This window comes from Phocoena phocoena, chromosome 2, assembly GCF_963924675.1.
Source record: "Phocoena phocoena chromosome 2, mPhoPho1.1, whole genome shotgun sequence".
Lineage (NCBI taxonomy): Eukaryota > Metazoa > Chordata > Mammalia > Artiodactyla > Phocoenidae > Phocoena > Phocoena phocoena.
In genome coordinates this window covers 74,331,898-74,358,560 of record NC_089220.1, presented here as the reverse complement: position 1 = coordinate 74,358,560, position 26,663 = coordinate 74,331,898, and the positions used below count along the sequence as shown (strand labels likewise).

The following is a 26,663-nucleotide window of genomic DNA, read 5'->3' as shown; positions in this document are numbered from 1 at the left end:
GTCTATTCCCACTGTGGCTGCGGTGGGCAGGAGCTCTTCTTGGTGTCCTAGGGGGTCCCAGTTCCCCCACCGTCAATGTTCACAACCTCAGGATGGTTTGGTCCACAGAATGGAGAGAAGGGGCCATGGAAGGGTAGACGTGGAGAAGGGAGTGGCAGGACCCAGAGGCACAGGTAGGCAGTGGACTGCGCCACTAATTACCTGTGGCATGGAGAAGATGTAAACGGGAAGCCGGAGGAAAGAAAGTAACTGTGAACACTGAAATGAGCTGGGCCTTGAGACTCACATGGTTTGGCGGGTAAAGAGGCTGGAAAGCTGGAAGCACTGGGAGGCGATTGCCTGGGAGGCGAGGTTCAGGGCCGGACTCAGAGCTGGAACAAAGAGAGACAAGGGAGTTAGCACAGAGCATTCCTGCCTTCCAGGCCTGACCCTTCTCTCCCTTTCCCAAGTCCAAGCCTACCAGTCAAAGCCGCTGGGTTCAGGGCCCCCAAAGGAACTGCTCCATTCAGTTGCAAGGCAGCAGCTTGGGCAGCAGCAGCAGTGGTCGGCAGCTGGATTCCAGAGCCTCAGAGGAAAAGACGAGGTGGGGTTAAGTCCTAACCCTTGATGTAAAATTCAACGCCATGTTCTTCACTCTGCAGAGAAGCCCTACCTTCTGCCAATTTGGCCATGAGCTGCAAACGTCCACACGCTGATCCCAGATCCAGATCCTGGTCTCCGTCAGGAAAAGTGATGTCTGTGCCACCATCCAGTCGCTCGGTCACATGGCCAACCCTCATAGGCCGACCAGCAAGCTCAAAGCCATTCAACTGTTCCAGGGCCCGGCGGGCACACTCAGAGTCAGAGAACTACAAGAAACCCAGGTCATATCAGGTACCTCCTGGCCACAGACATGCTCTCAAAGCCCCACTAATACTCTTTCATCCTACTGTCCCGTGAAAATTGCATGCTCACTGTGGCTCAAATTTTTCTTTCCCAGGGAATGTGACCTAAGATCCCCATGCCCGCAAATGGTTCTCTAAAAAAGACCTTTTCCAGCTGACTCAAGGGCAATCGCTTTTCAATCTCCAGCTCCACTGAGAACCTAACAGTGCATCATTTGTAGGGAGCCCAGCCTGATAGGCTGTTTCACAAATGGGCATATCAAATGGAAGTAAGACAGGCTGAGATCCAAGGCTCCTGAGTTTTAATTTCAGCCCTCAGGACTAGTAAGTTTCAGTCCTTAGTCAAGAACCAGGAACGTGGAACTCCAGAGCCCAGGCTCAGGAAGGTGCACACCCTGGTACTGAGAGCGAGACTGCACCCCCACTCCCACCCCGCCCCAGTGCGGCTGACTCTGGCCCACTGGCCAGAAGGCCTCTACTCTCTCGTCCCTTCCAGCAGCAGCACTAGCAGCAGCCTGGCATAAAGAGGATTCCCCGTTTGCTGTTTATGTGTCAAAGGTGTTGACCTAAAAGGCAGCAACACAAAGGCAAAAAGGCCCCACAGAAGCCTTTCTGCATCTGAGTCACACAGGGAGCTAGAAAAGGTAATTGCCACCATGAACACCACAGCTGGCTTTATTTACTCTGGTATTACCTGTCCTAGGGCCTGGCATGTGGTACTGACAGTTCCTAGGCAGGTGGTATAGGTGGCTTGCTTTTACCAGATACTTCTGAGATGAGCAATTCCCACGGTAGAACACAACCTACCTCCCCTCTGCCCTGCAGGCAACTGGGGGGGGGGGGTGTATGCTGCCTAGATTGAGCCCAGAAAATATCAGCTTCTATTAGACTTTGTGGCTGGCAGCCAGTCCTAGCCTGGAGTCACATGGGGCTGGAAGAACCAGTTATGGGAATTGGAAACAATTTTGTTGGAGTGTCAGGAAAAGGTGAGACTTGCCCACTATTAGGTGGCCTTACTGTTTTCCCTATAGTGGTATTTAAATATAAAGATATTTCTCAATGGGGAAACTGCTTCAAACTGGGTAGGACCGGAGAGAAGTATATACCTTCTTATTCCCATCCCATCATGAAAATATACCAATTCTATAAAGCACATCTATAAAGGCCCGTACCTAACCTCCCTCATGCCCCCAACCTCTTAGCTGCAGCCTGGAATCGTTACTATTACCCAGAGAGCAAGCTGTAGCACCAGGGAAGCTGGTTGACCTCCTGGACACCCCATACCAGTGCCACTGACAGAGTGTAGGAGCAAAGCCATGATCTCAAGCAATGCACTCATCTCAAGGGGCAGAAGGCTAGTCCAAGCTTCAGGCACCAGGGTTTATGGGTCATTTAGACAGTTCCTATGGGAGGAGCATGAAGCTAAGCTGCAAAGTCAGACAAGTGGACAAACCTAAACTAAAATTAAGAAGTTGAAGACTAGAGACTCACCGTAATAAAACCATAACCTTTAGAGCGGCCTGTATCTGAGTCCTTCATCAGGACAATATTATCAATCTGCAGAATAGAGAAAAATAATCAATAATCTTTTGGCTAAGCCACACCTTTGATCTTTCCTACCCAAACTGTTCTATTTTTTTGGCCATGCGCAGCATGTGGCACGTGGGATCTTAGTTTCCCAACCAGGGATCGAACCTGCGTCCCCTGAAGTGGAAGCACAGAGCCTTAACCACTGGACCGCCAGGGAAGTCCCCTACCCAGATTGTTCTAAATACCTCTAACTTTCTAACCAACCCATTACAGCTCTCCAAATCATTTTAAAAATGAGATAAAGCCCATCTCTTTCCCAAACACTTTTTCTGACTCATCTTACTTCATATGGACCCCATTATTTGATTTCATGGTGCCTAATTTGTCTCCTGAGCAGTATGAATACAGAGATGGAGCCCAACTCCTCCAGCATGGACCCACATGGCCATTGTTAAACAAGCAATGGGTTAATCATGGTCAGACAGAACGAGAAGGTACACTCGCCCTCCCCACTTTTTCCGATTCCCTTCAGAGGTTTCCCTCACTTTCTACTCACTTTGCCAAAGGGCTCAAAGATGCCCCGGAGCATGTCCTCAGTGATATTGAAGTGCAGGGAGCCCACGTAGAGGCGCATTGGTCCACCACTGCCCTTCTGCAGGTTGTTGGCCATGGCTGCCAGTCGGTTTTTCTCAGCCTGTGGAAGAAGGAAATGATGGGTCATGCCCCACACCTACCACCGTTATCTCCATCTTCTTATGTCCATTTCTCAGGCTGCTCACCTGTGAGGCCTGTACAATGATAGGCACTCCCAGCAGCCGCTGTCCGGTCAGCCCAATGGCAAGTGGCACAGACTGGATCTCACAGAATTCCACATAGGCAATGCCCTTAGAACGACGTGAGTTCCGATCTGAGATGATACGTACATCTCGAACCTATCCAGGGCAAAAAGGAAATCCTGAATTGGGCATAAAGGGGGATGGATAGAAGACAGGCTTCTCTGAGACAACTAAGAGGGGGAAGAGGGGTTACCTTGCCAACAGCCGAGAAAAAGTCCTCCAGGTCTCGAGGCCGAATGCGGGCAGCTAACTGCATACAGAACACCGTGCGGGCATCCCGCTCCTCAGGACTCAGATTATCAACTGGCTCCCTAAAGAGTGAGCAAAATCGTCGAGACCCTCCCTCCCAGTACTTGGTCATCATTCTTCAGCTACCCTCAAGTACTACACATTCCTGTGGTTTGGCTCAAACCGCTTTTTATTCATAACTCACAATCCCTAAAAGAGTGCTCATTGTCAACTCACCTGACTGGGCTCTTCTCCCGGAAATGAGGACTCTTACTGTGTCCATACCTACGCCTACAGAACAGAGAACAACCAAACTGAAAACCGTGTCACCCACCTTTATCCACACTGGCCCAGTGCTGGGTCTTCCACCATGAGAAAACCAGATTACAGCACCTCATCGCTCATGCCAATTCTGAGTATCACCCCTCCAGTAACTGGGTCTCCTGCCTACCACAAAACACGATACAAAGGTGATCTTATAAGCAAAAGGTGATACCCAGTGGCAAGTGGTGGACTCCTGTAGCGCACACGATCCTCACGACGTCGGTCTCGACTTCGTGACTCACTACTATGTCGACGTTCCCAGCTACGGCTGCGGTGACGACGCTGCCGATCTCGACTCCGGCTCCGACTGCTTCTCCGCCTATGACGGTCTCGACTACGACTGTGGACGGCAATGACTATTAAGCTCCTTAAAGAACAATCCAACCTTTCTGGTCTTTAATGTATAGCTTTCCCTGGTATCTTTCCATTTATAATTCTCAAAACCCAAGCGGCCCCAGAATGACTGACCTGCGTTTTCTATCCCTGCTTTTACTATGGCTCCGACTCCTCTTCTTCCTGTCAAAGAGAGCATAAACTCTTACTACTGAGGTTTCATCACCTGTCCCAAGGATAAGAAATGACACTAAAGCAAGGGTGAAACAGAAAGCAGTGAAAGACCAAAGCCTAGAAGACAATATGGCAGAAGTTCACAGCAATGGCATGACATCAGTTTACACAGAGCCCTGAATGCTGTCAGGCATCTGAAATGGCCATTTTTCCCCACAAAACCAAGCAAAAGCTCATGTTTCCAAATCAGAGATCCTCTTGCTATTTTACTCAAGTGAAATACTACATCGACGCTAGGACTGATCCACAAGTCTATCCACAAATCTACACTGGCAAGCGAAGACTAGAAGATCATTAACCCAGGTCACCATCATTCCCATGACCCAGTGGAGCCATTACTAAAAGTCAGAAGTCTTACCAGCAACCACCTCCCTGTTCTGGCTGTTTCTATAACGGACACAGTTGCTTCCCTTCCTCAAGCTGCCAACCCATTTTCCTCAGGCCACACTCACCTGCCTGCCTCCCCACTGGCGCTGCTCCCACTGGTGCCACTGCCACTGCTGCCGGTACAGCTGGTGCTGTTGGTGGTGTTACTAGGGCTCTCCTTTTCAACCTCGTTAGTTTGCTGCTCATCCTGAGGGGTTCGCCAGGAAAATGACACAAGGTACCAGGTGGCAGACACACAGATTCCATTGGGCAAAGAAAGAAGTGGACAAGGAAGAAAGCTCATGAAATCGAAGCTCTCAATCATCTAAACAGTTTCTAAGCACCTGGATCTCCTAACAAAAAGAATAAGAGAAGAAGGAAGGAAACTACCCAAAAAGATCATATTTTGAAGTCAAACCTTTAGCTACCCCAACATCTGTTCCACTAACATCCATTTCCCTGGAGAGTGAGAAATGAGAGTTATGTCTAAGATACACTGACCTTCTACTGTGTCACTGAGAGCTGTGAGCAAAGCACTGGTTCCCACCGCAATTTCATGTCCCCCCCCCAGTTTTTGGGGTCCTTTCTGTAAGCATGGCCCTTGAGTATCGGCCTCCAGCAGAGCTTACTAAAAGATTATGCCTTGAGCTTCCCTGGTGGCACAGTGGTTGAGAGTCCGCCTGCCGATGCAGGGGACACGGGTTCGTGCCCTGGTCCGGGAGGATCCCACATGCCGCGGAACGGCTGGGCCCGTGAGCCGTGGCCGCTGGGCCTGCGCATCCGGAGCCTGTGCTCCACAACGGAAGAGGCCACAACAGTGAGAGGCCCGCGTACCGCAAAAAAAACAAAAAAAAAAAGATTATGCCTTTTATGAAAGCCACTGCACATAATAAACAAACAGGGAAAGAAGATTCACAAAACGTTGAAACTGATGATCCACAAGTGCTTTTCCTTACCAGACCAATTCCAAGAGTGAGATGGGGAATCTTACCTCCTCTTTTTTATAGGGAGCCTCCAGCATGGCCTCAATCACTATATCAAAGTCATCGGATGCCATTGTAGCAGATCTGAGGAGAGGACATCAATACATAAGAACCTCATTTATATTTTTCCTCCCCTTCCAGCACCCCACATTCCCTCCCCCCTCCAAGAAACAGACTTCAGGATATACAGTTCTGTTTCTTGAACTCCAAAGGTACCTTACCCGCTCTTGTTTACCCTATGTTTATTTTTGTACCTTACAGATCTGAACTAGTTCTGCTTTGTGGCTTAGAAAAGGTCAGGGGTCTAGAAGAAAACTGAGTATCTAGGTAGAGACAAAATACAATATAGACCCTGTCCTGTGAAAAGAAAATGTTGGTACTCAAAATTACTATTTATTTTACAACAGACACTTGGCCTCCATTCTACTGTTCAAAATTCTGAATAAATAATTGGTTTAAACTTAAATTGGCACATATTTCCAATTAAAAGGTAAGAATGCATGACTAAAAATTAGGAGCAAGAGAAAGCAATACCAGAATAATGCAGATTAGTCCTAAGCTTTTCCCCACACCATCGCCCAACACAAATAATGAAGGGATTCATCATTAAGCATTTTCTATACAATACCGACCAGAGTTTGGGTAACTCAGAAAGACCATGATTAAGACAGGCTTAACCAGTCCCACTTTGAAGCCTTTCTGTCTAGGAAGGTACAGTAGGACTTCTCGCCTACCCCAAGCTTTCACATCTAGCAATGGTCTTTCCCAAGTCTGTCCACCACAGGTCTATAAATAAAAAAAAACAGAAGACACCAAACAAAATCAATAGGATAAATTATTCAGAAATTACTGGTCTGAAATTATCAATATACGTAACATGAATGAATCTCAAAATAATTATGCTGAGTGGAAGGAAACAGGTTAAAAAAAGCATACATACTGTATGATTTCATTTACATAAAATTCTAGAAAACGTAAACTAACCTGTTGTGACAGAAAGCAGACCAGTGGTTACCTAGGGATAAGAATAGGTGGGAAGGGGCTAGGATGAAAGGATTATAAAAGGGCATTTTGGAATTTGGGGGGTGATGGTTTCATGGGTGTTAACTCATATCAAAACACATCAAACTGTACACTTTAATGTGTACGGTTATATTTCATATCAATTATATCTTAATAAAGCTGAAAAAAAAACCAATCTAAATACTTTCTATACAAGGAGGTTAATCATAATTAGACTTTCCATATCCTCAAGAGCTTTGTCCTCTTTAAAGCAGCTAACGCATCATCCAATCATGCTGTCTTGGTTGCCCTCAGAGTCCATAGCCTATTTTGATGATTTAATAAAAGTAATCATTATATCAATATCTATCATTTATAGTACCTAATATTGCTAGGCACTATGCTAAACATGTTACAGAGATAAGATTCTTGGAAAGAGCCAACCAATAAAACTTACTTGGAGCCAAATTTAAGGCTTAAAATGGAAATCAAACCAAAATAAAATAGGTGTGTCTAAAAACCAGTGAACTCAATCTCTTATACTAACACCTTACATTTATTTAACAATCAATGGTAACATATGCTACAAGCAAATACTGGATCTAATGCACAGATGAGGGACTTCCCTGGTGGTCCAGCGGTAAGACTCCGTGCTCCCAATGCAGGGGGCCCAGGTTCGATCCCTGGTCAGGGAACTAGATCCCACATGCATGCTGCAAGTAAAAAGCCCATATGCCGCAACTAAAGATCCCACGTGCCTGAACTAAGACCCGGCACAGCAGAAAGGAAGTGGGGGGAGGGAGGAAGGAAAGAAGGACGGAAGAAAGATTTTTAAAATGCACGGATGAAAAAACTGAGGTTCTGTGAACTGCCCAAAGTCACAAAGCTCAAATGGAGGAGCTGACCCTTGATCATAAATCTTCCGACTCTTAAGTCTAATATTCTAACAGGTTACTGCTCTCTCATGTGGTTTATAACTTAAACCCTAAAGGAAATTTAAAAAAGAAAAGTACACAGCTTACCAAGATGTCTACTTTTAAATATATACTGACCTGAAGAATTAATGTTCTGATAGGTATATCAAAAGAATCAGTCCCATTAGTCACACCTATTGTGTGGCTTACAGATACTCAGCGTGTAACAGTATATGCTACAAAATATTAGAAACCAGGCTGACTTTAATATATGCTGATTTTAATATATGCCAGCATATATCTTAACATATGCTACTGTGGGAAAAAATGGTTCTAAAAGTAAGTTTTTGATCTACAAGCTCTGTTCCTTTCATTCTTTTTTTTTTTTTTTTTTTGTGCTACGCGGGCCTCTCACTGCTGCGACCTCTCCCGTTGCGGAGCACAGGCTCCGGCCATGCAGGCCCAGCGACCACGGCTCATGGGCCCAGCCGCTCCGCAGCATGTGGGATCTTCTCGGACCGGGACACGAACCTGTGTCCCCTGCATTGGCAGGCGGACTCTCAACCACTGCGCCACCAGGGAAGCCCCTTTCATTCATTTTGGCTGCCAAATCTATACAAATTTTCTAAGTGTCATAACGCTTCTCTTTTTTACAGTCTGCCTTTAACTCTCCAAATGAAATGCTTCAAGAACTGCTCTTTGTTGAGTGCTAGTACAGCATAGGGATAACTTAACACCAAAAAACACTTTCATGTAAGTTGACAAATAAACCCCTTCCTATGGAATAAAGTTTTCAGACTTCAGAAACGAATGAATCTATTTAAGCAGACATGTATAACACCAGCACACTTTGAAACTTGCAATCTTGCTGGGTTTAGTCTTTCTAGATGTCCTAAAAACAGAATGTCCCAAACACTATGTGCTTTCACGTTGGGAGTTTTCAAACTCTTTGAGTCCTAACTTAAGGATCAAAGTCCACTCAATCCCATACATTAAAATATTATAGTGCTTTCTTCCAACCCTGCTTCAAAAACTATGTTAGAGGCCCATAATCATGGCACTACGTGGACCTTGTCATAGCACAGACAAGACCCAAGCCAGCACTTAGGCCCCACTGCCGCGGGGGCAAAAGAGAGTGAAGAACCACTGTCAGCCCCATCAGGCAGAATTCACCAAACGCTGGAGTCCCAGAGGTGATGGTAGCGCCATCTCCTGGGTCCGGTAACTGAGCTGGGCACAAACATCTCCAAACTGAAGACAGCTTAATTAAGAACAAAAAACAATGAGAAAGATAAAAACATTCCCCATGTTGTGTAACAGCCAAGGCCACGCTTCAAAAAATGGTCCTACAAGTTACCGACTGGCAGCATCTCTGCGAGGGCCAGTGTCCCGATTCTAAACCCTCGTACGTGGCCCCATTATGCTCCTCTACCGCCACAGGATGTGTGCGCACAGTGGCCAACATACTGAACATGAGTCTTTGAGAGGCTGAAGATTGAGAAAGAAGCCTCAATTCCCTCATCTCTGAGTGGTGGCACTAGGGGCTGAAAACGGATCCCACATGTCCTCTCAGACCGTGGTGGGTCGATGCTCCCTCCACAGTGTGGGACACCCTAAATGTCAGGGCTGCGGGGACCTGGAAAGAGATCAGTCATTGGGACCCTTGAAACAGCATCTTCATCGCTAAAGGATGTAGCCACGAGGGTGCCGATGGACTACAGTTAGGTAGCGAACACTTCCAGACCAAAGTAAACAAAAAATGTTTTTAATTTTAAAAGTTTGCCCAATTCTGCTCTTGACGCCATTTTCTGCCTGTGACGTCAGGGGGAGGCGCCGTGCGGCAACGTCACGCATATGTGACGTTTCGGGGGGGGACCCGGTTTCGGGGTTTCTTACCAGTTCCGGGTCCCCGCTGGGTGGGGGGGTCCCGGTTCCCTTCGTTCCTTTGGGTGTGTCGGGGGACGCGAAGCACGGCTCCCTTCCAGAGACTCAGCAGTAAGAGCCCCACTACAACTGGAGCTGCTCCTCTTCCCGCAAAATGGCGGCAGCTCCGCTGTCTTCCAGAACCTTTCCCAATCTGCGCAGGCGCCGAAACATTCAGGTGGCGGAATTAATCTCACGGGTTTCGCGGCAACACTCCAAAGTACAGATTTTCATTGGCTAAAATCTGAGCATGGGTGGAGCCAAGCTCAAAGGTCTCTTAGCAACCAACAAGTTCCCATTGATTGGCTAATCTTTCCGAGACTCAGGGAAAGCAGAAGCGTCCTTAGGTAGCCGCCTATCGCTCTCTCATTGGTTAAATGACTTGCGGAAGGCGGGGCAACAGGGCAGAGCACCGGAGAAAAGGACCCTCCGACTCGCTCCCGGCTCTCATGTAGACTAGGCTAACACCGCGGAAGAGCCTATCGACGTCCTTGGCCGTCCCCACTCAGATTTGCCGAGGAGCTCACGTCAGGCTTCTCTGGGACAGCTTTCTGGAGAGCAACTGCATTTGCTTCCCGTGGGGAGGGATGCTGGGCTGCCCATCCCCATTGTGTCATACAACCCTCCCAACCGCTGCCTCGTTTCCTCGGCGCCTGGATCTCATGTGACTCACAGATTTGTCTTCTTCCGCATTCTGCCTGGTCCTACAGCTCATATACCTTCAGTTCAAATCAGTGCCCCACACACCTCCCACCGCAAGGGTAAACTTGAGGCAGTTTCTCAGGTGACTCTGGGTGCAGCAGTACTCAGCCCTCTAGCCAAAAAGAGAAGGAACTGATGTCCACCCTCATGTTGCAACGTCTTCCAGAACCCCCAGAGCCTTCAGCTGCCTAATACAGCTGCCAGAAAGATAGCTGGTTATAACATGGAGAGGGCCATGGAGTCACAGGAACCGTGTTGAGTCCTGATTTGAATACTAACTTTATATCATTGTACCAATTCAAATTCCTCTTCTGTAAAATGTAGAATTGGACTAGATTATCTCTTAGGACTTCAAACTCTAATCCTATGATTTTATTCAAATAAAATAAGTGGCTTCTTGCTGGTGAAGCCTGGATGACTTCCAGTTTCTCTCCCAAGAGGTAACAGAGCAGCTGGCAGTACAGCAGCTCAGGAAGGTGGAAGGGAAGCTGGCTTCACTCACTACCCTATCTTTCTCCATGGCAACAAACTCTATGCCTCCTCCCCCAGACAAGAGCCTAATCTCAGGTCCTAATGGACAAGACCTCTCTGTAGCTGGTCAGAAAGCCTATAATGGGGAGTCCAAGAGTCACCACTAAGCTTCTTAAATAGGAAATAAAGCTAGGCCCCTTCAAGTCTTGGATAAGAGCATAGATCTGAATATGTGTAAGTAATGGGTGGAGAAGCAGAGGCAGGGGGCAGCAGAGTTGGAGCAGGAAAGGCCATAACCTCACTTTATTTGTATTTCCTCCTTACACAAAATCATCAAAATAGGAACAGAGATGGGCAGAGAAAAGGGCTGAAAAGTTGTTCAATCCACATGTTCTCAGGGCTATCCCAGGGAGCACTTGAGGCTGAGTGCCTGTTGGAGTAGCCACAGATTCAACATGAATTCCTCATGCCCTGGCCTGAAGTCTTCACAGATTGGTGGCGTGAGCCCTGCAATTCTCATCCTTTGCCCATCTTGATGTAAGGCAGGAAAGTGGACTGAAATGCTCCTTTCTGATGGGCAAGGCAAATCAGAGCCCATGGTGTACTGCACCTTCTGTGCTACAGGAGCAGAACCTGAAGCTGCTTCCAAGGTTCTAGACACCTGCAGGCAGGGCTAGAGGCCAATGGTGTAAGAGCGGCCTGTGGGGTTGTGAATAGCAGAACAGACTGGTGCTGTCACAGCCCACTCATACCACACCTTCTTGGAATTGCTGCATCGCCAGAAACGCACACAGATGGTCTGGCCTTCACGCACGGTAATGGGCTGCTGTAAGAAGAAAGACATGGAGGTTCAGGGTGGAGCTAATGAATTTTATGTGGCAATGTACTAAGCTAGGTGTGGAGATAAAATGATCAAATGACGTTCCAACCCTCATGAGGTTTATTTGAAGTCTATCAGAACAAATAATCAGAAATGAACAGACACTGAACAAATAATCAAAAGTGGGATGAACACTGTGAACAGGGATTGGGTGCTATGAAAACACCTATGAAAGTTAACACTAACCTAGTCTACAAGGTCAGGGAAAACTATCTGACAATAAGAATGTTTAATGAGACTTGGAAGATAAGTCAGCTGAGTCAAGAAATGAGCCAAGAACTTTACAGGCAGAGGACAAAGGTGTGAAACCACGAGGCAGGAAAGAACATGGGGCATTAGAGGAACCAAAAGAAGGTCCATAGGACTGAAGCAATGTAATCAAAGGACAGTGGCTGAAAAGGCAGGCAAAAACTAGATCACACCAAGTCTAACAAAGATTTAAGACCTTATTGTAGGGCAGTGGAAAAATATCGAAAGGTTTTAAAAGCAGGAGAGAGATAGGATCAGATTCATGTTTTTAAAAGATGACTCTTGCTCCAGGTAGAGAATGGACAGAAGAATAGCCAGAGTAGGCGTGGGAAGCCAGGCAGAAGGCCCCTGCAGATATCCCAACATCTACAACAGGATCCAAGAGCACGTGAGAGCAGTAGAACATGGGTCACAGACAAGCATCATCCTGGGAGAAGGGAAGGGGCAGAACACCAATGACAATAGTTACTCTTTAACCCAAGGAGCCTTAAAGGTGATTCCTACCTTAATGGGGAAGAGGATGGGAAACCATGAAAACATCCCAGGAGAGTGAGTCTCTGGACGGATACCTAAGTGGACAAAGTAATTTAAAAAACTGAGTATAACTGATTCACTTTGCTGTACACTGAAACTAACACAACATTGTAAATCAACTATACTCCAAAAAAAATTTTTTTAATTAAAAATTAAAAAAAAATTGAGGTCTCCATGACTCTGCTTTTTGCCTAGATTGAGGAGAATCTCTTCTGTGAACACAGAAGCAAGTAATCAAAGATCCCCATTCACTGATTCCTGGGTTCCCTGTGACTCTAAATGAAACATGTACATACGCTACCCGAAACATGTACACACACTGCCCAGGTAGCATACTCTTATACTCCCCATCTACTGCCCTAGACACTTACTCAGAGTGATGTCCTGATAAAGCACAGTCTCAAAGTAGCCTGCAAAGCCATGCAGCACTGTGTTCACCTCCACGGGAAACTCCAAGGTGCAGTAGCGGTTGTTGTCAATCATAGGATCTGTCAGGGAAGAGCGGTGTGGGTGATGAGCGGCCAGAAACCCTAGACAACTTGGTAAAGCATGAGCAGGAACCAGGAAAGGAAGCCCTGATAGAGACCAGATAGAGCAGACTCAGGACAGCAAGGGAAGAAACCAGGAGGATGAGCTCTCACGCAACCAGTCAGAGGACAGCCATGCAGGAACCCACCTCTGTTGGGATGGCTGAAGGTAAAACAGGGCTGGGGTGCAGACAGCTGGTGGAAATTGTGCAGTCGTACCACATAAGGCATTTCAAACTGGGCCTATCCCGAGAGAGAACAAGATCTGGAGAAGACAGGCAAGAGCTACCTAATTCCCCAGGGAATGCAGCTCAAGCTTTAGGGACACAGACAAAGATAAAAACACAGGGACTTCCCTGATGGTCCAGTGCCTAAGACTGCACTCCCAATGCAGGGGGCCCGGGTTCCATCCCTGGTCAGGGAACTAGATCCCACATGCCGCAACTGAAGATCCTAGCACACGGCAATGAAGATACCATGTGCCGCAACTAAGACCCGACGCAGCCAAATAAATAAATATTAAAAAAAAAAAAAAAAAGAAAAAGATAAAAACATAGTTTCACTTCAATTGCTTTCCCACATCCCCAACTCCTTCACCTCTTCATCTTATCCAGTGGAAGAAAACACTTATGCTGACAGAGAAAAAGAAAAGGACTAAAGAGAAAAGAGTCCTCCAGAAGAGAGTAGCTCTTTACCTCAGGGTCGCGGTCCTTTTCCCGACAGGCTCGGACCTCATTGTACAGCTTGGAGGAGGAGATGGGAGCTAGAAAGGAGGTGTACTCCCCAGGGATGCTCACGCCATCATCTGCAGAGCGGGAGAGTCACATTAATTCCCAAGGGATGCAAATGGTGCGTCTGTACTGAAAGCTCAGACCTCCCATATCAAAATAGACCCAGGCAGCTCCATGCTATCACATTCCCAGGCCAACCTGCTCCTAACTCCTGCCCTGAGGGATGCTACTTCTAGGTTAATTTAGAGTCACACAAGAGTAAAACTGGAAGGAACCCAAGGTATTTTAATCTAGTGGTTCTTAACTTTCTTTCCTTTAAGATCCTAATGAAAGCTAAGCCCAAACAAAGTACATATGTCAGCTTAGGAAGTCTACAGATCTCCGATTAAGAGTCTCTGCTCTGGTCCACTCCCCTCATTTTACAGATGTGAATACCGAGGTTCAGAGAAATTGCTTCATTTGCTAAGGGCACTGACCCAAGTCTGCCCTGCCTTCCCTAAACTTTGTAACCTCCTCTAGGCTGCTGCCACACCCACCCCTCCCCAGTCCCGTCCAGCCTTCCCAGTTGATAATCCAATCCCCTTACTCAGTACACCCCAGCCTGGAGGCACCTTTTAGGAAGTGCTGGGCTCCATCCAGGCATTCCGGTGACAGCTCATTATCAGCGAAGGACCCCAGAAGCTCACTGACAATGATATCCGCTTTCTCTGGAGCCACCCATTCCCGCATATCCGATGAGACTACTGTCACCTGGCTTCCCCATTCTTCAAACTGCCAGTTCTCCAGCCTAAAACAGAGATGATACAAGTGAGGATAAGATAAGAAAAACTGACACTGGGGACAAACTTTCCAGCAAAGAAGGTTGCTACTCACGTCACCACAGCATTTGGGTTCTTCTCCACAGCGTACAGCTTTATCCGCCGGTCAGCCTGCTTGGCTGCCCTCAGGGAAGCATTCACCAGGGGCCCCCGGCCTGCTCCCAGCACCATCAGCACTCTAAGAAAGAGAGGGAGGAGTCAAGCTGACTCTGCATGTAGAGAGGCAGGCATGCAAATCTCTGGAATCATGGGGAGAGCACTCACTGGACATTGGTGTCCTTCTCTTCCTCTGGCACTCGGTCTAACAGACATTTATAGATGGCCTGGGGGAACGAGGGAAGACCTCATGGCTATAATGCCATCCTCACCCAGGTCATCCCGGCCCTGTGCTTGACCCCATCTGGGACCCACACTGTACCTGCTGGTATTGAGAGTATTTGATAGGGTCCTTTTCAAACACTTCGTATGTCTGAGATTCCAGATTATCCATCAGTGGCTGATGAATGAGAGGAAAAAGGCAAAGTAAGTTAGCCAGTTTCTGGCAAGGACAATGCACCAGAATACCAAAACCTTCCCACTGCCTCCTGAGCTTTGGTAGGATTTTAGGGCACCTGCTCTCAAGAGACATTTCCTCCCCCCACCGCCTTCCTCTCAGTGTACTCCAGACCCACCTGGAGTGGGGATTGCAGGTAGTCTTCATAGCCCTTGGCAAAGAGTTCGTAGGCATTGGGTGGAGGTCGATTCTGGCTCAAGTATTCCAAGTACTGGAGGTAGGAGCAGAACTCTTTCTCTGAGTGGTGGTTGGTGCCTGTGATGATGAACTGCACCTCCAACTGTGAGAATAAGTCAGCCCATCAGACACAGTCCTTGTACCAAGAGGGTATTATTATGGTTTATGGTCAAAGAGCTCTAGCATAAAATAAGGCCCAGATCACCAAATACCAACAAAAGCATCAAGAGCCCTCCTATGCCACATAATCATCATCCTGGCTCAAGAGGCCCATGGATTGTTGCTATGACTTTTTTTTTTTAATTTATTTATTTTTGGCTGTGTTGGGTCTTTGTTGCTGCATGCGGGCTTTCTCTAGCTGCAGGGAGCCGGGGCTACTCCTCGTTGCAGTGCACGGGGTTTTCCTTGCAGTGGCTTCTCTTGTTACAGAGCACAGGCTCAGTAGTTGTTGTGCACGGGCTTAGTTGCTCCGCAGCATCTTCCAGGACCAGGGATCGAACCCATGTGCCCTGCACTGGCAGGCGGATTCTTAACCACTGCACCACCAGGGAAGCCCTGTTGCTATAACTTCTTAAATGAAACTTTCTGCAAAGTTTTCATGAGATCTGGTTCCTTTTGAAATGTTTCTGGGCCCTCTACTGCTATTTGCGTTTTTGCATCCAAGACCCCCAACTTTGCCGAAATTGCTCTCCAGAAACTAGAGGGGCAAAGAACCCCACAGAGGGAAAAAACAAAATAAAACAAAGAACACCCCATCATACATATGTGAATAAGGCAAGAGGATTAGCTGCAGCACCTTTAGAACCCTTCTACTACACACCTTGAGGAGTCGGAAGATCAGCCTCTGGTGCATCTTAGAAAGAACAGGAAATCCCTTCTTATTGGTCAGGAAAATGCTGGTGGGGAGAATGGCTGCTTTGATGGGCTCCCCAAGCCACCGATCAATGACATGATTAGATGGGAGGTCAGCACCAATTTCGAGAGCTACACAAGGGAAAAGAAAGACCTGTAAATCACTGATAGGTCAGAAGCCTTTCCTTGCTCTTTTGTGTAAGATCTGTCTACTCCTTAAGAGCAAGGCAGACCTAAGGCACAGAGAAAGTAGCAAAACTGCCCAGCAGACAAGTGTACATGAGACCCCTGATTTTTGGTCACAGAAGGTCAGAGAATGATAACCTATTCCAGGATATTTGTGGACTTACCCACCGCAATCCTCTTGCTATAATCGCACAAGGTCCGGAAGTTGTGCCACCTGTCCAGAGTCAAATACAGAAAAATACAGTCAAATACATATGGCCCACCAATCACCATACCTCAAGGAGACCTTCCTACAGGTTCCACTCTGTACTTCCCTCCACCCTAGCCTTTGCCCTGGTACAGCAGCAAAAGGAGACATACCACATCCATGTCTTCTCCTCTCCACTGTACTCCTCTGTGTGTGAAGTTGGCGCATTCTCAATTATATCATCTCTCAGGTCCTCTGGTGCCACCAATGGCACCCGCATCCAGAACTGCACATGAACAATAAATAGGTTCTGTACCCTATTTACAACTGTTTTGAACTCATTGGGTCCAGAAAGCTTCCTTCAACTAAACAGATCTTGATCCAGATTTCAAATTACTCCCTTTACATGCTTTTCCCAATTTGTGATTATATGTGTGTGTACATGTATCTTGTGCATATCCTTAAGTAAGTATCTGCCTTGTCTTCTATCTGAATAGTCTATATATTTTATAACTCTCTGCTTACCACTTTTAGTTTTGGGTAGGCAGTACTGACATTTCAATTCTGCCAAATCCACCTTTTACTGAATGGCTAGGAACAAGAAGGTACTTAGCACAGTCTGACTACCATAATATGCAGCAGGAAAGGAGGCCCTCAGCCATACCATGGAGGAGTGGTGGCCAGTGTGGATGTGGTTGGTCAAAACTCTCGCCAAGTTTGTGTTATCTTCCTGATTTAGGGGCAGCAGGAAAGCTGGAAGACCCAAATATGCCCCAAAATTCAGCTCCTGTAACATAGCCTGGAATGGAGATCAAGAGAAAAAAGTTAAGAGCAAGCAATTCAAATAGCTTTAACTGCATTATATTAGATTTACTAAATTATGGAGGGGGAAAATACTACTCTCCCCATCCAGCTTGTTTACAGACCTGATCTTTAAAAAAATTCATTGAAGAGGTCAGTCTTACCGCCTCAGAGTTCCTGCGGATCTTTTCCACTTTTGAGTCTGGACGAATCCATGGAGAAAGCTTTCCCACAATTAGTGTATTCCAGTCTGCACTCCCCCACCCAAGAAAGACAAAGACTGAATGAGGTTCAGAACTTTACTCATTCAATTTCTAGTTCTTAACAGGGACTAGAGAGTTAGAGATGAGAGACAGACTTTTTCTATCACAGATACAGGACAGGAGAGCCTGACGCAGAATAGGGAACTAAGGCTTTCAGCAGGTAAGCAAGGAGAGAACAAGAGTTATCTATATCCCGGGGGGAACCAATATATCCAAGTCAAGAAAGGAAGAGAAGGAAGGCACTGATAAAGCATAAGTTGTTATTGCCTCTAATAATTAAGGGGTATGTGGGATGGTCCCTACCCCTTCCTGACAGCAGTAGGTCTGATCGTGTCTGGGGGCCCGGCCGATTCTTAGCAGGTTCCTGAGTGAACTCCCTCTTGAAACGCGGGTGGAACACAGGCATGCAGAGGAAATCAAACCTACAACCGCGACAGACCCAGAATCGTCATGTAAAGACAGCAGCCCAGACATCCAAGCAATTGGACTAGGCTATCTAGATTCTGCACAACCCTTTCAGCTGCCGTCAGTCACCCGACTGGACTGCTGAATTCAGCCCACCTTGGGGCATATCACTTCCGCTGCACTGTGCCTCAATTTCTCCCCGGAACACAGCCATGGAAAAGATGAGTAAAGAGAAACGATGAAAATCCACACCACGTGGACTTTCTATTCTGCTGTCACTGGTTTTCCAAGACTGTCACATCCAGATCTGCACCAGTACTGCACAACTTTCCCCCCTCAAGGTTTTTCCTCTCCTCTCCCTAGCCCCCTCTTACACTTTCAGACGATAATCTCGCTCGCCATGGCCCTGGAGGTCTGTACGCCCCCTGTGTGAGTTCACCTGATAACTCCCCTGACTTTGGGGTTCAGTGACCCCACGCCCCCAACAAGTTTTTTTTCCTCTCTCTCACGCTCCAGGGCCCGAGACTTCTCCCCTCCAAGGACTAATGGTTTCCCCCGCCCTCGTCGTATCCACTCCGACCCCCTCACCCCTGCCTCTCGGGAATGACTGGTCTGCGCCTCTCTGTTCCCGAGTTCGGACCCCGCATTCCGCTCGCAGAGGTCCAGGCCCTCACCCCTGCTTGGCCACAGCCCCCAGTGTGTCAGCTATTTCGGGGACGCAATTCAGGTCCCTCCCGCTGGACACGCGACTTCCACTGGCACCGCCGACCGCCATCGCCGCCATCTTTTCCCTCGCGCTGTCCACGCCGAGATTCCCTGACACTAGCAGCCAATCACAAAGCCGAAAAAAAGCCCCCAAAAGGCGGGACGAGTCTCCCTAACAACCAAAGCGTCTTCCACGGCTCCGGAGCTGGAGGAGGAGGGGTGGGGAGTGGCTCTTCCCGCCAATCCGCGGGCTGCACAGTGACGTACAGCTTGGCTCCGGAAGAGTCACCAATCTCAGGGTCTGGTTCTTGACGAACTTCAATCTCCCATAATGCTCCGTGTACTCGTAGAATTCCGATAAGAGACTACACGTCCCATGAAACCCTGCAGTATAAAACCCTGCAATATAAGCTTGAAGTATCATCATTGAGAGCTGCGAAATTGTCTCAGGGCCAGTGGCGCAATGGATAACGCGTCTGACTACGGATCAGAAGATTCCAGGTTCGACTCCTGGCTGGCTCGAAAGGACAGGTGTTTCCTTTATTGCATCCCATGCAATATGGTCATAAGCAGTATTTTGAAAATCTCCCCTTCTTTCTTTTTTAAAAATTTCCTCGAAAGGACAGGTGTTTCCTTTATTGCATCCCATGCAATATGGTCATAAGCAGTATTTTGAAAATCTCCCCTTCTTTCTTTTTTAAAAATTTCCTCATTATCTCTCGCCCTCATTTTGAATCTTAATTTTATTGCGTTTTGCAGCCGTTTTATGTCAGCTTTTCCCCTTACCGAATTCAAAGGTGATTCTTGTGTCACTACTTAGGTCCATCCGAATCCTGAGAAAGCCGGGTTGATGGCTGGGGTCTTTGTGTGGGCCTTAGTGTATTTTTAAATAGATTGTGGCAATTCAGCCACTAAGTCTTTGTGATTCTATATCTCAAACACAAAAAAAGTAAACAAACACCTAAACACACACACTGAGGATAGAGAAAAGGAACCCATGGTGAGGAAATATAGTGAGGAGAGAGGAGAAATGAACTGCCTGGCGGAGGCCTGAGAGAACCTCTACATTTTCCTTTGTGAATGCCTGCTCCAGGGGTGGAAAAGAAGGAAAGGAAAGCAAAGAAAGACGTAGAAAGGGAATACCTGAAGGTAGGGATGCCAGAAGTGCTGAGGGCCTGGCAGCAGGGTTGGAAACAGAACACAATACAAAAGCCCCGAGGCAGGAGGCGTTGACAGAATTTAGGGACCGACTGACAGGGAGCGTGATAAAGGGAAGTCTGTGGGTGATAACCCAGGGTTCTGGCCTCTGTAGAAGCTGGTTTAGGGGAATCAGGGTTTGGGTTTGAAAATGCTGAATTGGACGTCTAGGGGGCGCTGTGTAATAGAGAGTTGGATGAACAGTGACCTGAACCAGACAAGATTTGGAAATCGCCGTTAGACAGGTAGTGACTGAAGCCATGAGACTGAATGAGATCACCGTAGCCCGTAGGGGATCAGAGTTCTGAGAAATACGGAACGGGTGGATAGGATAAGCTATAAGGAGCCCGAGCAATGTAAGTGCCCCAAAAGGATGAAGATTAGAAAGCTAAAGAAGAAAATGCCTATGAAGCCTAAGAGAGTTGGAGGTGATTTTGTCCCATCTTCTTATTATTATTACCAGACTTTCTTTTTTTAAATACATTTATTTATTTATTTAATTTATTTATTTTTTGGCTGCGTTGGGTCTTCGTTGCTGCACGCAGACTTTCTGTAGTTGCGGCGAGCGGGGGCTACTCTTCGTTGCGGTGCGTGGGCTTCTCATTGCAGTGGCTTCTCGTTGCGGAGCACGGGCTCTAGGTGCACGGGCTTCAGTAGTTGTGGCTCGCGGGCTCCAGCAGTTGTGGCTGGCGGGCTCTAGAGCACAGGCTCAGCAGTTGTGGCACACGGGCTTAGTTGCTCCACGGCATGTGGGATCTTCCCGGACCAGGGCAGGCGGATTCTTAACCACTGCGCCACCAGGGAAGCCCCTAGACTTTATTTCTTAAAACAGTTTTAGATTTACAGAAAACTTCAGCAGGTAGTACAACACAGCCGGTTCTCTCATGCCTCCCTACAGCTTTCTCTATTATTAACATGTTAACATTAGTATGGTACATTTATTACTATTCATGGACCAGAATTGATACATTATTATTATTAACTAAAGTACATAGTTTATTCAGATTTTCTTAGGTTTCACCTAATGTCTTCTTTCTGTTCCACCATCCCATCGAGGATACCATATTACATATAGTTGTCATGTCTGCTTAGACTCCTCTTAGCTGTGACAGTTTGTCAGATGTTCCTTGTTTTTGATGACCTTGATAATTTTGAGGAGTACTGGTCATGTATACTGAAGGACACCTCTCTATTGGAATTTTTCTGATGGTTTTCTCATAATTAGACTGGGATTATGGGTTTGGGGGAGGAAGATCACAGAGGTAAAGTGCCATTTTCATCACATTATATCAAGAATACATACCATCAATATAATTTATGACTGTTGATGTTTATCATCTGGTAGAACTAGTGTTTATCAGGTTTCTCCACTGTAAAATTACACTCCTCCCGCCACCCCTTCTATCCTGTACTCTTTAGAAGGAAGCCACTTGTGCATTCCACGCTTAAGGAGTAGGGAGTTATACTTCCCCTCCTTTAGGCTGGAGTGTCTACAATATTTATTTGAATTCTTCCCTGCAGGTCTTATGAGTAGGGAGTTGACAGGAAGTGGGTGAATGCTCTGCCGACATTTTAAGAAGAAAAAGAGTTGCTGGGGAGGCCTGCTTGTTCTCTGCCCCAGCTGTGCCCAACCAAACTCTACATTCACAGAAGACTTATTAGATGTTGTTTTGTCTTCAGAAGCTAATTATCTGGGCTGTGGACCATCTGTGCTCCTGGAATCTTCCTCCTGATGTCAAGCTGGAGGCTGCTCTGTTAACTAACCCCTCCATGGTGAAAGGAAGAGAGGAAATCTATGAAACAGTAATGTCAGTTTTGCCATCAGTTAAAATAATTTTCAAAAGGATTTGCATAAAAAGAGCCTAGAGTTTCTGACTGACCTTAAGTTAAATTTAGATGGGCTGAATTTCATTCGTCTGGGATGTCTTTGTTTTTTCATTCAAAATGGCCTCCGCTATGTGGCAAGCATAATGCTGAACAGTTCCCGGGAATTCCACACCAAATTGCTCTCTGCCTGTCCTACAGCACTTTGCTTTGCCTTAAAGAACAGCATGGTCTGTGGGTCTGTCTATATGAGTTACAGAGGAGTAGAAGGAACAGACTGAAAAAGAAATAGAGAACCTTTTAAAGGACTTGGCCCTAGGCATAAAGTCAGAGTTGGTGAGGTCCATCTTATGCTCTCCTTCCCTCTGCTCTGCTCTCTTTGCTGAACTTTTGTGCTCAGAAGCATGTCAGTCACTGTTTTACTATAGGATGTAGGCCTTTGCTGGGATGAAGACAGAGAGGTGGCAGGTGAGAAATAATCTTACTTTCTCCAACAGGAGCCAGTGACAAACACGCTAGAGCACTGGAAACGTTTTTGGAAGGGAAGAAGTACCCTCTCCCAGATAACCCTCCTGTTGCCCTCTAGCATTCCTCACCTTCAGGCCCAGTTCTTCAACCTGCTTCTGTTTTTATGTCCTTGTTTAAACACTGCCAGTGCATTATAAACCCTCCTTTCGCCTTCTCTTGGGCTCCCCTCCTTCTTCAGCGCTCGCTTCCCTCCCCAGGCCCACCTTCACTCACCTCTGTGCCTGCCCAGCCAGCTGCACTCTTCAACACCAAAATAATGGCCCATTTGACCCTCCTACTGCTCCAAATTGCTTCTTCACAACCAAGGCTTTCCTCCAGCTACAAAAGTGTCAGAGTTACTGAGGCAAAATAATCTGTGCCAATTTGCATTCTCTTCCTTGTCATCTCTATTATACAGTATTTATCTGTCAAAATGAATAGAAAGTAGAAACTGTACTGGAACATAGAAAAAGATGGAAAACTACCCAATTTGTTTATGAAGCCAGAATATACCTAATACCAAAATCTGTCAGAAATAGGACCCGCCCCCTCCACAGAAAAAAAATAAAGCAAACCTATAGACCTGTCTCACTTAGGAATATAAATGTAAAAATCCTAAAATATTTAAGATTAACAATAAAATTCAATAGTATATTAACATAATAATATACCAAAACCAATTAGTGTTATCTCAGGAATTAACACAAAGTTAGGTAATTAGGAAATTTATTTATATAATAGGTCAAAAATAAAGCAAGCAGAAAAACATTTGATCATTTTTAATAGACATCAAACAGAAAATGGTAAGTCAATTCCATTTTCTAAAACATTCTTAATAGTCTTAATATTCTTTATATACAAACACATATATGTGTATATGAAGTCAGCAATTTATATAAAGATAAAATAATACAAGAATGTCTTGTCTCATCACTGTTATTTAATATTATCCTGAAAAATCCAATACAATGACTGGAAATTTTTTAAAAGCAGTTATAACTTTTGGAAAGAGGCAAATTTATCATTGTTTGCAGATGATATGATCGTATACATAGAAAATCCATGAGAATCAATTCTAAAATGATGAGAATTAATAATATCATTCAGCGACATCACTTAATACAAGACAAATACAAAACATATCTGTAGCCTTCTTATAAACTAAGGATAACCAGTTAGAAGACATAATTAATAAAAATATCCCGGAACTTCCCTGGCGGTCCAATGGTTAGGACCCCATGCCTCGAATGCAGGGGGCATGGGTTTGATCCCTGGTCTGGGAACTAGGAAATATCCCAATAACATAGTAGTTAAGATCATGGGCAGTGGAGCCAGATGGCAAGAGGTTAAAGCCCTATTTATCCATTTATTAACCATGTGAACCTAACCCCTCTGGCCTCAGTTTCCTCATCCACAAAATAGGAATGTAAATAATAGTTCTTATCTCATAAAGCTGTTATGAGCATTAAATTAGTTAATATAGTAAAGCATTTGGGTGGGGGGTGGGATAACCTGGGAGACTGGAAAAAAATGTAAAATAAAAAATATATATACATAGTAAAGCATTTAGAACCTGTCTGCACATAGGAGGCCTTCAATATACATTAGCTACTGTGATTAGTTTTTTACCCATTCACAGAGGTAACAATAACATCACCATAAAATACTTAGCTGTAACCTTACTGGAAAATGAGAGGAACTTATGTATAGAAAATCATAAAATTTTACTGAGAGAGAGAAAGACTGAAAAAAAATGGAGAAATGAGTCACGTTCTTCGGAAAATGAATCTTATAAAGATGTCAATTCTTACCAAATTAATTTCTCACTTTTCCAACATTCAGTCACAATTCTTTTTTTTTTAATTAATTAAAAAAAATTTTTTTTTGGCTGCGTTGGGTCTTTGTTGCTGCGCGCGGGCTTTCTCTAGTTGCAGTGAGCAGGGGCTACTCTCCATTGTGGTGTGCAGGCTTCTCATTGCGGTGGCTTCTCTTGTTGCCGAGCACGGCCTGTAGGTGCGCGGGCTTCAGTAGTTGTGGCACATGGGCTCAGTAGTTGTGGCGCACGGGCTTAGTTGCTCCACGGCATGTGGGATATTCCCAGACCAGGGCTCGAACCCGTGTTCCCTGCATTGGCAGGTAGATTCTTAACCACTGCGCCACCAGGGAAGTCCCTCAATCACAATTTGAATGGAATCCTTTGTTACTTAATAAAATGATTCTACCATTCATTTGTAATAAAAAGCAGACAAGAAAAGCAAAGAAGGGACTTTCCTGGTGGTCCAATGGCTAAGACTCCACACTCCCAATGCAGGGGGTCCAGTGTTCCATCACTGGTCAGGGAACTAGATCCCACATGCATGCCGCACGCAACTAAGAGTTCATGTGCCGCAACTAAATATCATGCATGCCGCAAAAGATCACGCATGCCACAACGAAGATCCTGCATGCGGCAACAAAGATCCTGTGTGCCGCAACTAAGACCTGGTAGGAAAGAAAGAAAGAAGGAAAGAAAGGAAGGAAGGAAGGAAGGAAGATAGATTTTTAAAAAAGGAAAATCAAAGAAAAATTTTTAAAAAGAGGAGAAAGGAGACGGAATTTGCTCTACATTTTTAGCCTGTTACCTCAAACCCTTTATGAAACAAGCAATGTATAAATAAATAAAAGGCTACAATGTGCAGTTGGTATAAGAATAGACAGAGAAAAAAAGACAGGGGCTTCCCTGGTGGCACAGTGGTTGAGAATACTCCTGCCAATGTAGGGAACACGGGTTCGAGCCCTGGTCTGTGAAGATCCCACATGCCGCTGAGCAACTAAGCCCGCGAGCCACAACTATTGAGCCCATGTGCCACAGCTACTTCAGCCCGCGCTCCACAACAAGAGAAGCCACTGTAATGAGAAGCCTGCGCACCTCAACAGGGAGTAGCCCCCGCTTGACGCAACCTAGAGAAATCCCGCATGCAGCAGCGAAGACCCAACGCAAAATAAATAAATAAAAAAAAATAAAATAAAATAAATTAAAAAAAGAAAGACAAAACCAATAGCCCAGAAACAGGCCAGTTGTATGTGTATACATGCATGATTAAATATATGAATGCAATTTTTTAAAGATTTTTTAATGTGGACCATTTTTAAAGTCTTTATCGAATTTGTTACAATATTTCTGTTTTATGTTTTGGTTTTTTGGCCACGAAGCATGTGGGATCTTAGCTCCCCGACCAGGGATTGAACCCCCACCCCCAGAATTAGAAGGTGAAGTCTTAAGCACTGGACTGGCAGGGAAGTCCCCTGAATGCATTTATGATAGTAATAAGAGCTAACATTTATTGAGCCCTCATTTTGTGTCAGGTTCTATGAAAAGCACTTTACATTCACAAGAACTCTGAATCTTCACATGAACCCAGTGAGGAAGGAAATGTTATCCATCTATGGGTGAAGGAATTAAGCCTTAGAGAGGTTAAGTGACTTGCCCCCCTAAGAAGGGGTTTAGATGGGGTACAAACCTAGGTCAACTGACTCCAGAGCCTTTGATCTTAACCTTAAGACACATCATCTATAGTTTTACTTCTAGAAAGCTATCCTAGACAATGTTCACAAACTAGGACAAAGATTCATTAAGAGAAATGTCTAGTGTAGTATTTTTTTTATGATTACAACAAATGTAAAACAAGTTGGATATCCTATAGGGGTATGGTCAAATAAATCACCCATGCAAGGAAACCTTAAGCAGCCATTAAAATCAGTGTTGTCAGAGAAAATTTAATAAACATGGAGAAATGTTCATGATATGCCATTAAATGACACAGATTACAAATCGTACATGCAGAATGACTTTAATATGTGCCGGGGGAAAATGTATTTTCCAAGTTATCTATAAGCATGTTTATACTATGTGGGAAACATCTTTACAATGTATCTAAAACCTGTGATCTCTCCTTGGTCTTTCTGCTTGTTTCCATTCTTCTTTCTTTTGAAGACCTAGCCAAGCCCCCCCCCCTTTAGGCCCCTGTAGCTGTCCGATCTTCAGCAGTCACTCTCACTCATAGCAATAACGTAACAGTCCTCCTAGGCAGACTAATATTTTTGGGTTTGTTGTTTGTTTTTGGTTTTTTTCTAGTTTTATTGAGAAATAATTGACATACATCACTGTATAAGTTTAAGGTGTACAGCATGATGGTTTGATTTACATATATTGTGAAATGTTTACAACAGGTTTGGCTAACATCTATCTTCTTATATAGTTACAATAAAAAGGAAAAGAAAGAAAAAAATGTTTCTCCTTGGGATGAGAACTCTTAGGATTTCCTCTTTTAACAACTTTCCTACACATCATACAGCAGTGTTAACTATAGTCACCATGTTGTACAGTAAATCCCTAGGACTTATCTATAACTGGAAGTTCGTACCTCTTGATCACCTTCCTTCAATTACCCCTTCCCCCACTTTCCACCTATGGTAACCACAAGTATGATCTCTCTTCCTATGAGTTTGTCTTTTAGATTTCACATATAAGTGAGATCATACAGTATTTGTCTTTCTG

General features: G+C 45.5%; 2 protein-coding genes and 1 non-coding gene across 7 annotated transcripts; 1 reads left to right on the top strand and 2 right to left on the bottom strand.

Moving 5' to 3' along the window:
* Positions 1-282: 282 nt before the first annotated feature.
* Positions 283-5,792, bottom strand: RBM23 (RNA binding motif protein 23). Its single transcript, XM_065870968.1, has 12 exons — positions 5,727-5,792; positions 4,822-4,943; positions 4,271-4,318; positions 3,975-4,142; positions 3,716-3,769; positions 3,444-3,561; positions 3,194-3,346; positions 2,971-3,108; positions 2,376-2,441; positions 653-848; positions 461-565; positions 283-371 (listed from the first exon to the last, which is right to left on the bottom strand). The coding sequence occupies exons 1-12, from the start codon at positions 5,790-5,792 to the stop codon at positions 283-285; spliced, it is 1,323 nt and encodes a 440-aa protein (XP_065727040.1).
* Positions 5,793-11,005: 5,213 nt separating this feature from the next.
* Positions 11,006-18,700, bottom strand: PRMT5 (protein arginine methyltransferase 5). 5 transcript variants are annotated; one of them, XM_065872980.1, is made up of 17 exons: positions 18,568-18,700; positions 17,792-17,910; positions 17,390-17,475; positions 17,089-17,223; positions 16,598-16,710; positions 16,402-16,451; positions 16,020-16,183; positions 15,141-15,302; positions 14,888-14,965; positions 14,734-14,792; positions 14,525-14,647; positions 14,263-14,438; positions 13,616-13,725; positions 13,070-13,163; positions 12,765-12,881; positions 12,364-12,428; positions 11,006-11,556 (listed from the first exon to the last, which is right to left on the bottom strand). In XM_065872980.1, exons 1-17 carry the CDS (start codon positions 18,675-18,677, stop codon positions 11,404-11,406), a joined length of 1,914 nt encoding a protein of 637 aa, XP_065729052.1. In that variant the 5' UTR covers positions 18,678-18,700; the 3' UTR covers positions 11,006-11,403. The 5 variants fall into 5 exon arrangements, with proteins under 5 accessions (XP_065729052.1, XP_065729053.1, XP_065729054.1 ...); XM_065872981.1 differs by lacking the exon at positions 18,568-18,700 and adding an exon at positions 18,482-18,540 and having other exon boundaries at positions 11,404-11,556; XM_065872982.1 differs by lacking the exon at positions 17,390-17,475 and having other exon boundaries at positions 11,404-11,556; positions 17,089-17,177; positions 18,568-18,677.
* A 347-nt stretch (positions 18,701-19,047) lies between these two features.
* TRNAR-ACG (transfer RNA arginine (anticodon ACG)) lies at positions 19,048-19,120 on the top strand. Its single transcript has one exon. It is a non-coding gene; the product is annotated as a tRNA-Arg (tRNA).
* Positions 19,121-26,663: the final 7,543 nt, after the last annotated feature.

What these genes read in the sequence shown, in the direction of transcription:
- RBM23 (XM_065870968.1), bottom strand. Translation starts at nt 5,792, where the DNA reads ATGGCATCCGATGACTTTGATATAGTGATTGAGGCCATGCTGGAGGCT. An exon ending in TCATTGTACAGGCCTCACAG is followed by an intron (nt 3,109 to 3,193) that starts GTGAGCAGCCTG and finishes CTTCTTCCACAG; the next exon opens with GCTGAGAAAAACCGACTGGC. An exon ending in GAACCCAGCGGCTTTGACTG is followed by an intron (nt 372 to 460) that starts GTAGGCTTGGAC and finishes TCTTTGTTCCAG; the next exon opens with CTCTGAGTCCGGCCCTGAAC.
- PRMT5 (XM_065872980.1), bottom strand. Translation starts at nt 18,677, where the DNA reads ATGGCGGCGATGGCGGTCGGCGGTGCCAGTGGAAGTCGCGTGTCCAGC. An exon ending in GAGGAGAAGACATGGATGTG is followed by an intron (nt 16,452 to 16,597) that starts GTATGTCTCCTT and finishes GACTCTGGACAG; the next exon opens with GTGGCACAACTTCCGGACCT. An exon ending in GAGAAGGACACCAATGTCCA is followed by an intron (nt 14,648 to 14,733) that starts GTGAGTGCTCTC and finishes TCTCTTTCTTAG; the next exon opens with AGTGCTGATGGTGCTGGGAG.